The sequence below is a fragment of the Vombatus ursinus genome, unplaced genomic scaffold (assembly GCF_900497805.2).
Source record: "Vombatus ursinus unplaced genomic scaffold, bare-nosed wombat genome assembly UNPS02014770.1, whole genome shotgun sequence".
Taxonomy (NCBI): domain Eukaryota; kingdom Metazoa; phylum Chordata; class Mammalia; order Diprotodontia; family Vombatidae; genus Vombatus; species Vombatus ursinus.
This window is the reverse complement of record NW_020954548.1, coordinates 9,927,578-9,940,137: the sequence shown is the minus strand read 5'-3', so window position 1 is coordinate 9,940,137 and position 12,560 is coordinate 9,927,578. Positions and strand designations below refer to the sequence as shown.

The following is a 12,560-nucleotide window of genomic DNA, read 5'->3' as shown; positions in this document are numbered from 1 at the left end:
ATAAGAAATTGTTGTTATTGGAATCACTGAATGTCTTTCTCTGACATGAATTTGAGAGATCTAAACCTGTGAAATTTAAGTATTAAAACCATATAGCATTAGGAAATAGAGTAAGGAGGCAACCTGGCATGGTAGAAGCAGCATTGGCCCTGGAGTCAAAGGACCTAGGTTCAGATCCCACATCGGAGACTTGCTATTTATGTAACCTCCCTGGGCTTCAGGTTCCTCATCTCCAGAGGAGGTTGGACTGGCTGCCTTTGCGGTCCCTTGCAGCAATTCTATATCTATGAAAAAAAAGTAATTTTTTTTAGTCTTTGAAATATTTTTTGAAGGCTTTAAAGATTTGTTAAAATAAAAACAAACAAATAAACCCCCTGAGTTACAGTGGGTTTGGGAAGAATATTTTGTCACTAGATAGGAAATAAAGACATCTAAGCATTTTTTAAGTGATCTCAATGATAAGTTACCCAGAGAACCCTCCCAACAGTTAAATATTGAGTTGATGAGATAAATAGCAAGCAGTTATCACAATATATTGTGAATTGGTTTAAAAAAAAGTGGCAGTTGAATTTCATAATGGACAATTATAATTATACATTAACATATCTTGAGAAAAATAAACCAAAATGTATTTAGAAAATGATGTTGTTTGAGCAGTCGTTTTGAACCCATTAAAGGGAACTTGGAGTCATGGTCACATGTTCTTTGAAGATTTTGGTCCCGTGTGCTGCTGCAGACAAAAGGACTCGTGTTGGACATCATCAGGAAAATAGTAGGAAAAAAAGCAAGTCACATTTGTATAGCACTTTAAAGTTTGCAGGTGCTGTCCTCATTATAGGTAGGTATTGCAAGTTTTATTATCTTTTTTTTGCAGATGAGGAAACAGATTCAGACAAGTTGAGTGACTTTTTTAAGGTCATACAACCAGGTAATATCAGGACTGGCATTTTAATCCAAGTCTTTGCTGGTTCTTAAGTCTAGTGCTCTTTCCACTGCCATGGTTAGGGTACATCTGAAAATGAAGTCATGTATGCTGGGCTTTATGCCAAGAAGGAAGAAGGTTCAGAGAAAGTCAACTATAGAGTAATCAAGGTGGTGGAGGGCTTCTAATGAAAACAGTTGTAAAAAATAATATTCTGTAATATAAATAAAAATGAAGTGTGAGGAAGTATAAGATGCAAGTTCATAAACTTAAAAAATGTGTGGACAGAGTAAATAGGTTTTAGAAAACCATTTCACTGTTAAAAACCATTTCAATATTAGGGGGCTCCTTGAAGCTTGAAAGACGGTAGGACGAATAAAAGGAAATGCTACTTTTCGATGTTTACTATTCACAGCATACTTATTATATGAAGCAGTAGTATTGGTAGAATAAAGTAATATTAAAAAGACTAATAAAATTAATGAATACGTACTTCCACAATGGATTATTGGGGCTGGCAGCTATTACTTAAACTTTTGATCTAGTTATCTCAGAAAACAACCATATGCTTTGCAATAGTAATTTACATTTACATAAAACTTTAAGATTACACAATACTTTCTCAGCAGTGACCATTATTTATTACACAGTTATGAGTTATCCCCATTTTGTGGACTCAGGTTAAATTACATGCCAAGGTCAGAATACGTCTGAGTTGGGATTTAAACCCAAGTCTCCTCACATCAGGTCCAATGCTCTTTCTACTACACCATGTTGTCTTATTTAAAGGTGAGTTATCATCATCATCATCATCATCATCATCATCATCATTCGTATTTATGGAATGGTGGTCTAACCTGGTATGATATTTCTACTGTTCTTTGTAAGATATATCAAGATATGACTTGTGATTCTTTTTGTGTTAATATTAAAGTCTGTGGTCATGCATCATCATGTAACAGCAGAATTAGCATTCATTGAACATCAAAATGGTTAAAAAAAAATTTTTTTTTACCATAGTTTTATAATTCCACAGTAGTTGTTTCTATCTTGCTCCAAATAACTGGACCATTGGGGTTCATTCATGTATATATACATGTATATATATGTGTGTGTGTGTGTATATGTGTGTATATATGTATATATATATGTATATGTATACACACACGTGTATGTATATACATACATATGTGTGTATATAGGTATACAGTATATGATAGGTATACACATTAAATTTATTCAGTGAGATATATATATAGATGTATACATCTATATCTATATACATCTATATATATATCTCGTTCTTAAGTCTTAAATATTAATTAAATATTAAATATATATATATCACTGGATAAATTTATTGTATACCTATCATGCTTCTTTTTAATGGTATTTATGATATGCTAGCATAAACTTTATTCTCAGAGTCCAATGTCAGTGTTGTAAGAAAAAAGAAAAGTTAAATCATTCCTAAGAAGTCTTAAGGCCTATAATGCTATCTGTATGTATGCTTATTAATATATATCTAGATTGACAAAAAATACATGTATAATAGTACTCAAGTATACAATATCAGCTGTAATCTCAGCATGACCTACATTTTTATGCAGTTGTCCTTGGTAAGAAAAGGCAACAAAAAATGTTAGCAATGCTATTTCTAAATTGGAAGTTTTCTTTTGTCAGCAATTTTAAAAATGTTTTGCTTTATAGATTTCTTATTTTGGCAACTGAAAAATTTATTAATTTTTACTATAATTTTATATTTACTGATTCACAAGTGCATTTTTTTAGTTATTTTTTTCTATTCATTTTCTGTTTATTCTGCTAGATCTTCATGATGAGTAAAACCTTATGTAAATATACAAATATAAATTTTTGGGGAAATAGTATGTTGTTGTTTTCCTTAAAGTCAGTTTCTTTGAATTATTTTGATGAACATTTCTTAGATTTGGGATGGGTCCCTTCTGGTTGAAAAATAAAGTGTATAAGCCTTTTTATTTTTACATTGGAATAAAAGTATTATAGTTTGAAATTTTAATACTCTCAGTTCTCTTTTGTTTCCCATGTTATATAGTTTTTTCAGTGCTTTGAGTGCTTAGTCTGCTACTAATAATGTGAAACTTGGGTAGATCATGTAACTTTTCTTAATTTGTTTCTCAAATTGTAAATTAGGGATATTGATACATTCTGATCACCATGGATGCTGTAAAGGAATAATGATGTGGAGATATGTTGAAATGAATGAAGTTTTTCAAAAGAAAGACATTATTTTTCACTGTCTACTTCCTTTAAGAGTAATAAATCAAACCTTTCTTCTCACACTAACTTACAAATAATCACTTTATGATTTATATTTAGCTGCTTCTAGAGACTCTTAACTAGTCCTTGCCATGTACTGAAATTAACTCAACTCAGATGCCTCTCTCTGAAAAAGACCTCCTTGATTCCTTCTCATCCAATATTTTGGACTTCTGCCTTCAGGAAATGATTACTACATCCCACTATCCAGATAGGATCTGTAGGCCAGCCCTAACTTTTGTTTGACTTGATATTTCAGTTTTCAGTGACTAAATTACAAAAAATTCCAGCTATTATTTTCACAGAGTAATAAAACATATGGATAACTTAGTGCTTATACAATATGATATTTTCATAGTTTTGGTAATTTTTACTTTTTTATATAGAGTTTATCCTTAGTTGCAAGTATGGATAAATAAAATTTTATTATAGTACTATCATTAAAATTCTGTACAAATAAAAAATATGACAAGAAGGCAATTTTGAAAATATTAAGCTAGCTTTGACACTCCTGTGGGTATCCATCCATAAAGGGGGATGATAACTTACTTGTCTCACAGGATTGTTGGGGTAAAGAGCTTGGGAAATCTTAATGTGCTGTACAAATCTGAGTTCTACCCCTGAGTTATTAGTCTGGCACTATCAAACTATGTCTTTAAAGTTGTGATGAATTTATGACCTAGATATTATTATATACTGAATTAAAATTCATTTTATTTTCAGCCCTGTGAAGATAAGTCTGGTGGGAGCAGTTCTCTTCACATTACAGCATTCAGGGACACTGCCAATGGAAAAACATAGTCTTATGTTCTGCTACACTTTTTTTATCGTTGTCACGAAGGTAGGTGTCCATAATACCTTTTAATTAATTTTTACAAATCCTGTATCAGCCATTCTTTTTCTTAGGAGAATTACATGAAGTTTAAGCGTCGGCAGTATTTTTTTGTGGCTGAACTAGCTCAACAGTAGCTCAGCAGCTGTTTTGTGGTAGTAGAATATGGGCACTGAGACAGTTACTAGAGTTTCATTCTTAAAGCATTACTTTCCCTTCGTACCCTTCTGCTTTTGTGGGGACCAGAAGAAAAGAGTTCTGGGTAGCTTGGGACAGGTCAGGGACACCCTGTCTAATGTGGAAAGGGCAGTGGTGTCCCAGGGCTAGGTTCATTCAGGCACATGTGCTATCATTTGGAAAGAGAACGCTGGAGCTCTTTGAAGCATTTGGGGGTGGACCATTGGATTATAGATCCCAGATGGACAGAACTTTAGAGATTGTCTAGTTCAGTGCTCTTATTTTACGGATAAAGAAACTCAAACTCAGAGAAGTTGTACAGATAGTAACTGAACTGGGATTTGTACGCAGGTTCTCTTCCTTAAAAAGCTTTGGTTGTTAGTGCTCACAACCTTCACAAATTTTCTTGTGCTTCTTAGCAGTAAAACTATTGCATTTCTCCAGTAGAATTTAATTTTCTTAAGGACAGGGACTGTTTTTGATTTATCATATTCCTGGTGCTTAGCACAGTATCTTGCATGTAGTAGGTACTTAGAAAATGCTTGTTAAATGAATGAATGAAAATCTAGTGCCCTTTCCAGTCCATCACCCTGCTTCTCTTTTTGTAAATTGCAAGAAAGCATCATTCCCCATCCTTCATCAGCAGGGAGTGTCTTTTAGTGTAAGGAAATTTGCCTAAACCAAGAATAATTTCACAATTGTATTTCAAATTAAATAGAAATGATCTTCCTCATTTTAAAAAAATTACCTATGGGATCTTGAAAAATTAGTGTATTTTATACTGTTTGGTATGTAACAGCAGGGAACAATTGACGTAAGACTTTTTTAATCTCTACATTGATGTGGTCTGTGATGCAAATACTCTAAACATTTAATGCATATTTAGGTGAACTGGGAAAATGTGGTCTGTCTGTTTCTCTTCCTTCCAATGATACATATCATAAACCCTTTAAAATAAGGTTTCTTGATGCCTTCTATTTTTACATTGCAAGCATTTTTGGATATATCCCTTAAGCAAAATCCACTGATACAGGAACACCTCATCAGACACTATATGCAACACTCCATCACAGTAGTTCCTGCCTTTCTGGGTGTCATCTTCCAGATACCTTGAAGAGGAAATGGGCTTTTTTATGTGTTCTCCTTGCCACAGTTTCTTATCTCTACTGTGCAGTTGTCATTTGTCTTTTACCAAAAATCTTCTATGAGAAAATCTTCACAGCATGGGTTGAAGGTTTTCCTTTTTTTTTTTTTTTTTAAGGCAGTTGGGGTTAAGTGACTTGCCCAAGGTCACACAGCTAGTAAGGGTCAAGTGTTTGGTCTGAGGCCGGATTTGAACTCAGGTCCTCCTGACTTCAGGGCTGGTGCTCTATCCACTGCACAACCTAGCTGCCTCCCCCACCTCCCTTTTTTGGGGGGGAGGGGGCAAAGCAATCAGGGTTAAGTGACTCGCCCAGGGTCACACAGCTAGTGAGTATCATGTATCTGAGACCAGATTTGAACTCAGGTCCTCCTGACTCCAGGGCCAGTGCTTTATCCACTGCACCATCTAGTTGCCCCTTTCCTCCTTTTTTAAAAAGAACTTTGGTAGGCGTCTACTTGGGTTTCATCTCTTGTCATTCTTGGTGCCTAGAACAAAGATTTATTATTGTCTCTTTTTAAAAATGAACAAAAATCTCTTTTATTTCCCTTTATTCTCTCCATTAGAAAAAAAAAAAGAAAAACATAATCTTGTAACAAATATGCATAGCCAAGTAGAACTTATTTCCACATTAGCCATTTCCAAAAAATATGTCAGATTCTTCTTCCTGAGTCTATCATGTCTCTGTTAGGAGGTGGGTGGCATATCCTCATTGGTCCTTCAGAATCATGGTTGGTCGTTGCATTCCTCAGAGTCCTTAAGTCTATCAAAATTATTTGTTTTCTCAATGTAGTTGTTATTGTATAAATTGTCCTTGTTCTGCTCACTTCATTCAGAAGCAGTTCATCCAAGTCTTTCTAGATTTCTCTGAAACCATCCCCTTTATCCTTTTTTATGGCACAATTTGTTCAGTCATTCAGTCATGTCCGACTCTTTGTGACCTCCATGGACCATAGCATGGCAATGCTGTCCATGGGGTTTTCTTGGCAAAGATAACGGATGGTTTGCCATTTCCTTCCCCAGTGGATTAAGGCAAACAGGTTAAGTGACTTGCCTAAGCTCACATAGTAAGTGTCTGAGGCTGGATTTGAATCTGGTTCTTCCTGACTTCAGGCCTAGTGTTCTATCCACTGAGCCATCTAGCTGCCTCATTATGTCACAGGAATATTCTATTATATACAGTGATTTGTCTAACCATTTCCCAATTAATGGGTAATTCTAGTTCTTTTCTACTACAAAAAGAGCTGCTTCAAATTTTTTGTACATATGAGTATTTTCTCCCTTTCTTTAATAGGATTTAGAGATGGTAGGAGCTTTATCCAGTTCCTTTATTTTACAGATGTGGAAATGGAGGCCTGGAGAGATGAAGCAGTTAGCTCAAGGATGCAGAGACAGTGACAGAATTAAACTCTGCCATATTCTAAACCCACCACTCTTTACACTGCACCATAGTGTGCCCATCCTACCTTTTTTAAGTCCTAGCAGAACATCTAGGTCAAGATACCCCTTTGCCATTTAGAAATGTAGGACTAAATCTTTGGGGACAGATTGGGGAGGGATATGGAGATCTCAGAGTCACCTGCATAAAGGATGATGAGGATTAGGTAAAGGCACCGAGGATATTTAACTTGTAGGAGAGAAGATTTAGAGCAAATGTGATAGTCTTAAAGTATTTAAAGGACTGTCAAATGAAAGAAGGATTAACTCTGTTCTGTAGTCCCAGAAGGGCAGAGCTAGGAGTGATGGGTAGGGGTTGGAGAGAGATGCCAGATTAATAAAAGGACAAACTGCCATATAGTTAGAAACATCTAAGTAAAGTGGGCTGCTTCAACATTAGAGAGTTGCATTTTACTACAGGTTTCCCAGCCATCACTTGTTATGGATTTTATGGAGGAATTTCTTTGTTATATGCTGAATTGGAGTTCCCTTATTATCCTTAACAGCTCTGAGATTCTTTGAGGTAATTATTGATGCCAGAGGAGTTGATAAGGTCACTTATATTACAGCAAGACCGTTTTTCCATATTATTCTTTGAGAAATGAGAGAAAATATTTTCAAATGAGGAGAAAATACAGATTAAAGCCATTAACCTCCTACCCTACTAACTTATATGTTCCCCCTCTGATTATCTCTTATTCTCACCCAAATTTGAAGGAGGCATGTTTTTGTCATTTTATAACTTTTTGCAGATTTAACTTTTGAAATTTTATTAATCCTTAAAAAATACCAGTGAAGATGAATTTTTCTTCCAGATAGAGTGGCACCCTAGCTATTTGGTTTGAAGAACAAGGTAAATGTTTAGACTAAAAATTTATGTATGTCTCTAAACACAAGTCCTTATAACCTCTGTTCCATCATTGATTTATAACACTGAATTTTAATGTATTATTTATAAATAGTATAGATCTTTATAGAAATAAAATTTTAAATTAAATGAAATAATCTCTAGATCTTTATTGCAATTAAATATTTAAAAGTTTGTTAACATACCATTTAGGGGCAACTAGGTGATGCAGTGGATAGAGCACTAGCCTTGGAGTCAGGAGAACCTGAGTTCAAATCTGGCCTCAGACACTTGACATTTACTAGCTGTGTCACCCTAGGCAAGTCACTTCACCCAGATTGCCTCACCAAAAAGCAAAAAAATAAAATAACATTTAAAACAAATTATGTAATAATTTGATATCAGTGCTGAACTAGGTCTCTTCTAACTCTGAGATTCTGTGATTTCAACTTTGCTGATAATCCTAAATAGTTTGCTTATAGTTTATCCTAATTCATATCTTACACACAAACTGATTGAAGTATTTCTGATTCATACCGTTCATCTTACTGTCAAGTACAGACTCTTGTGAGTTCTTTTTGCTGGTTCCTGAGGTTCTAGACCATGCGAGTATCTAATGGTCTCTGGGCAACTTCTTTTAACTTCTGGTGATTTCTACTGTTTTAATATCTCTCAGCTACTCCAGAAGAAGCTGAAGAGGGGAGAGAGAGATATAGCATTTCTTTCCTTTTTATTTCAAAGAAGCAAAGGAGTATGTAACTATTTTTCCCCAGTCAGGAAGAGATAACTTTTCCCACTTTTACTCTTTAAATATAGTGAAACTGCCCCACCTTCTTTTCAGAACCCTGACTAGGAGTAATTTATTTTGTGGGGAAAAATAAAAATCATTTGTTGAGATTTAAACTAGCTTCTTTATAAAAAGGCATCCAAGGGCTATTTTTCTCCCAGAACTTAGACTTCTAAAGGTTTGGTTAGTAAACCTGGAACTATGGAAAAACAGAGGGCTGTCTCTATACCCATTCAAGAGGAAAAGAAACTTCAATACAGTGCAAGTAGACTAGTGAATCCTTGTTTAGGAAAATTCGATATGCTGAAAAATCCACATTTGCAAAATCTATATTAAAGATTAACAAAGTAGGTCATACAGTCTCCTGAATATAAATCTAGCTGTATTTCTAGGTGTCCACAAAATACCCGGGCTATCCCAAGGATCCCTGAAACTACCCTGGAATCAGTCAGGGACACCTAAGGACCGATGAATAATTCATTTTCTGTCAACTGTGGAGTGCTTGGTATAAATTATGTTTTCTCTTCTTCCCTTCTTTTGAATTCTGTAGTCTGTCTATAGGGATAAGGACTGCAGCTGTGAATCCATTGGTTTAGGGAACTTCCAGGGCTATACCTTCTCTACAACTTATTGTGTTAGATATTTTTAAGAGCCCCAAGAGGTTAAGTGACTGGACCAGGGTCACACAGACTGTGTGAGGCAAAGGTGGAATTGGAACACAGGACCTCTTTGCCTTGAGGCTCGCTTTCTATCCACTGCAACACATTGCCTTTCAGTCTGTATGTGTACAAATAAAATAAAATAAATTAACAAAGTTGTAAAAGTAAGCAAATATAAGGGTCACTATGGGGAATTATTCACTTTTAAAGTTTAAAATACATAATTTGCACAAGCATTTACACTGCACCTGTCCATTTATGAGAAGAAAATTATAATTCTTTATCTTAGCAGTATCTTCCTGCTCAGTTGTGTGCATCTTCACTTGTCTAAAACCTACTCTGCCTTTAGGGCATATACCTACTCCCAATCTTTCTTGTCCACTGTACCACCCAGAGGTAGTACTCTCTTCTGATGGTACTTCCATGCCAGTTAGAGCTTGCCCCTTAATACAGTGCACAACACATTCAGTACATATTTGCTCTTATTATATCTGCTGTTATTGATTATAATAAACACATTTTGCATTATTTTTACTTATCTCTTTTCATTTATTGAAACTACCAAAATATTGTATTGGAATTTAAATTTAACTGTTTGGTTTTTTTTTTTTCAGATAGCCATGATGCTTACTGAGTCTGAGTCTTCTCCCCTCACTCCTTTTGAGATTATGCTGGGTCGAATGCTGTTTGGCTTTTGGCAGAATGATCCTTCATCAGGACCATGTAAATCATCTTTCAATGGTACAGGCACGAGGTCAAAACCCTATTCAATTCATGTTGAAGCTAAGAGGAGACATACTAAGAAGACAGAATAAATTCACTTGGCGAGCGCTAGGTTGCCAAAAATATTTTCTTACTTGTTTACCTCGCAAATTGTGATAAATATTTCTATTGCAAATGATGTGAAGTAAGGATGATATGTGAGGAAATGCAGGTGACAGAAAAGAAGTATTGCCTTCCGCTTGAGAGGGCTACTATGTTAGCCCTTCAAGAGAGGCAGTGTAGAGTGTGATTTCTTGTATCATGTAAGAATGGTTTTTTTGAGTTAAGTGTAAAAGATTCTATTGTGATCATTTTCAATAGTTTTATATTGATGAAATAAGGCCAGCATTTTTACAAGTGCTAGGAAAATACACCTAAAAGGTAGTTACAAAATAACAAAAAAAATAAATGTTTTCATTTTCCCTTAGCATTTTTCAGGTACCATTTTTATTTGTATATGAACTGTACCTTCAATGTGCACTGCTAATTACCTTCTGTAATTTAAAGGTGTGGAAGCTTGTCAGTCATTTATTTAATTTGAGCAATGAAGGGGGAGAATAAAGCTTTACTAAGGTATTTCACATTATGAGTTGAAACTATATTACCGGTTTGTTTCAGATACATTTTTCTATCTCTTGTCCATAAAATGTATCTAAAATTTTAGGTAATTATATTATTGACACTGGATATTAGTGATGTGGAGTCCCTAGCTAAAACCTACCTTTTCTTTTAAGAAAAAAAAACCAAACTTATTTTTTTTCTTCCAAAATAAATCAGGGATTTAATTTTTCATTAATTATTAATCTCATATTTTCCATTCTAAGAATTTGTCCCTTCTTTTCTTTCATAAAGTACATTTGTACTGTCTGTAGGAGAAATCGTTAATTGTTATCAACATTTCACATAACTAAGGACAAAGAAAGGCTAAAGAATTTAAGCTGAATACATTGTGGTAGTTGTTGTTTTAAAGGAATTATCCCAATCCTCAAGTACATCATATTTTTAAAATACTAATTAAAAAATCCCTTTTGGATATCCTTTTCTGTTGTGGCCTTTTTTTTTTATCTGAATATTCCTTACGACCTGTTTCCAAAACCAGTTTTCATGAGTCTAATGTTTATAATATGCAGGTAAATATATCATTTAAATTAAAATGAATTGCCTCCATGTGAAAATGTAGCATGTCCCTTTCAGATGTCAATTATTTTTTTAAGTAACTCTTGGATTTTGGGTTATAACCAAATACCCAAACAAAAACAATAAAAACACATGGTAATTCATTTGAACACAGAATAATGGCATTAAATCTAATTCCTTTTTGGCAAAAAAAAATTTTTTTAAGTAATGTTAGATTTATATGCTTTATACTGCAGTTTCAAGTTCCAGTTAACACTTTGAGGCATAGTGATATGGTTTCATCTCCCAAGACTATGGACCTATTGCTATCAGAGGATTAACAAGGACTGGGCATTTTGGGATAGCTCAGAAACATTAAAATTCCATCCCAGTAACTGGTTTACCGATAGCCAGAATGTTTTATTATCAAGATATAATCAACACTACAGGTACTATGCTTTGAGCACTTGCAAAAGAACAACACAGATTTTTGATATGTATGAAATGATAAGTACATTTTTAGTATTTTTATTTTAGAAAGGCATTGAATAAGAGTCTTGTATAACATTTGATACTCTTAGTGTTTTAATATTTCATAGTAATACAAGAGATCTAAATGTCAGGCTAAATAACCTGGTCATTTTTACACCAAGTTTGTGTGTGACAAAGTGTTAAAAATTATTCTTGAAGTTTGCAAAATTACTGTAGCTGAAACAAACAGTGTACTGTTTTATGTTTGTATTAGATACAGACTTTTTAACATTAAAGTAATATATTCATCACTTATGGTATGCTGGAAGATTTTTTCATTTTCTTTTTTTAAATGTGTGAAATCACTCCTGTGCATCTAGGTGACTTTTCATTAACAATCTCTTCTCTAAATCGCAAGGAAATTGCAGTTGAGTAAAATGGGTTGAATTTGAAATCAGAGGACCTGAATACAAATCCTGGCAATGCTGCTGGTGTGACTTTGAACAACTGAATTCAGTTCATTAAGCTTTTATTAAGTACCTACTAGACAATTTTCTAAGTGTTGGGAATACAAAAACAAAAGAAACACTTCCTGCCTTCAACAAGCTTAAATGTTCTGCTCGGGTGAGTGGCTGGGATGGAGAGAGAATGATGAGTACTTTCAGAATAGATGCAAAGTAGTTTTGGCCCTGGGGAGAACACTAACCCTTTCAGGGCAGGATGAGACAAAAAACCGTTAACCCCTTGGGGGCAGGATGAGACAAGGCTTCTTGTAGTAGAGTCACTTGACATGGGCCTTCATAGGATTCCTGTAAATCTCTAGGAATCCTAGGGGTTCCTGTTAGTCAACAAGCATTTCTAAAGCACTTACTTTGTGCTAGGCATTGTGCTAAGTGCTGGGGATACAGAGAAGGGTAAAAATACAGCCTGTGCCCACAAAGAACTCTCAAGAGTTATACATTTGTTTAGTTTATAGGAGATGATTTCAGAGGAAAGGTATGAGGGTGGACTGGTGGGGAGGCCGGAAAGACCTTCAGAACATGAGATTTGAGCTGAGTTTTAGAATGTGGAGGTAGAAATGAAAAGGAAGAGCATTCCAAGCATCTGGAAT

The 12,560-nt window shown here is 34.6% G+C and overlaps 1 protein-coding gene across 1 annotated transcript in view; it reads left to right on the top strand.

Annotated features, from left to right (window-relative positions):
- The window catches only part of TMEM38B (transmembrane protein 38B), a 74,499-nt gene extending 64,210 nt beyond the window's left edge, over positions 1-10,289 (top strand). Inside the window, exons 5-6 of the mRNA XM_027863052.1 lie at positions 3,944-4,061; positions 9,715-10,289. Coding sequence (XP_027718853.1) covers positions 3,944-4,061; positions 9,715-9,915 — 319 coding nt within the window. The 3' untranslated portion in view covers positions 9,916-10,289. The remainder of the gene's footprint in view (positions 1-3,943; positions 4,062-9,714) is intronic.
- The last annotated feature ends 2,271 nt before the right edge of the window (positions 10,290-12,560 follow it).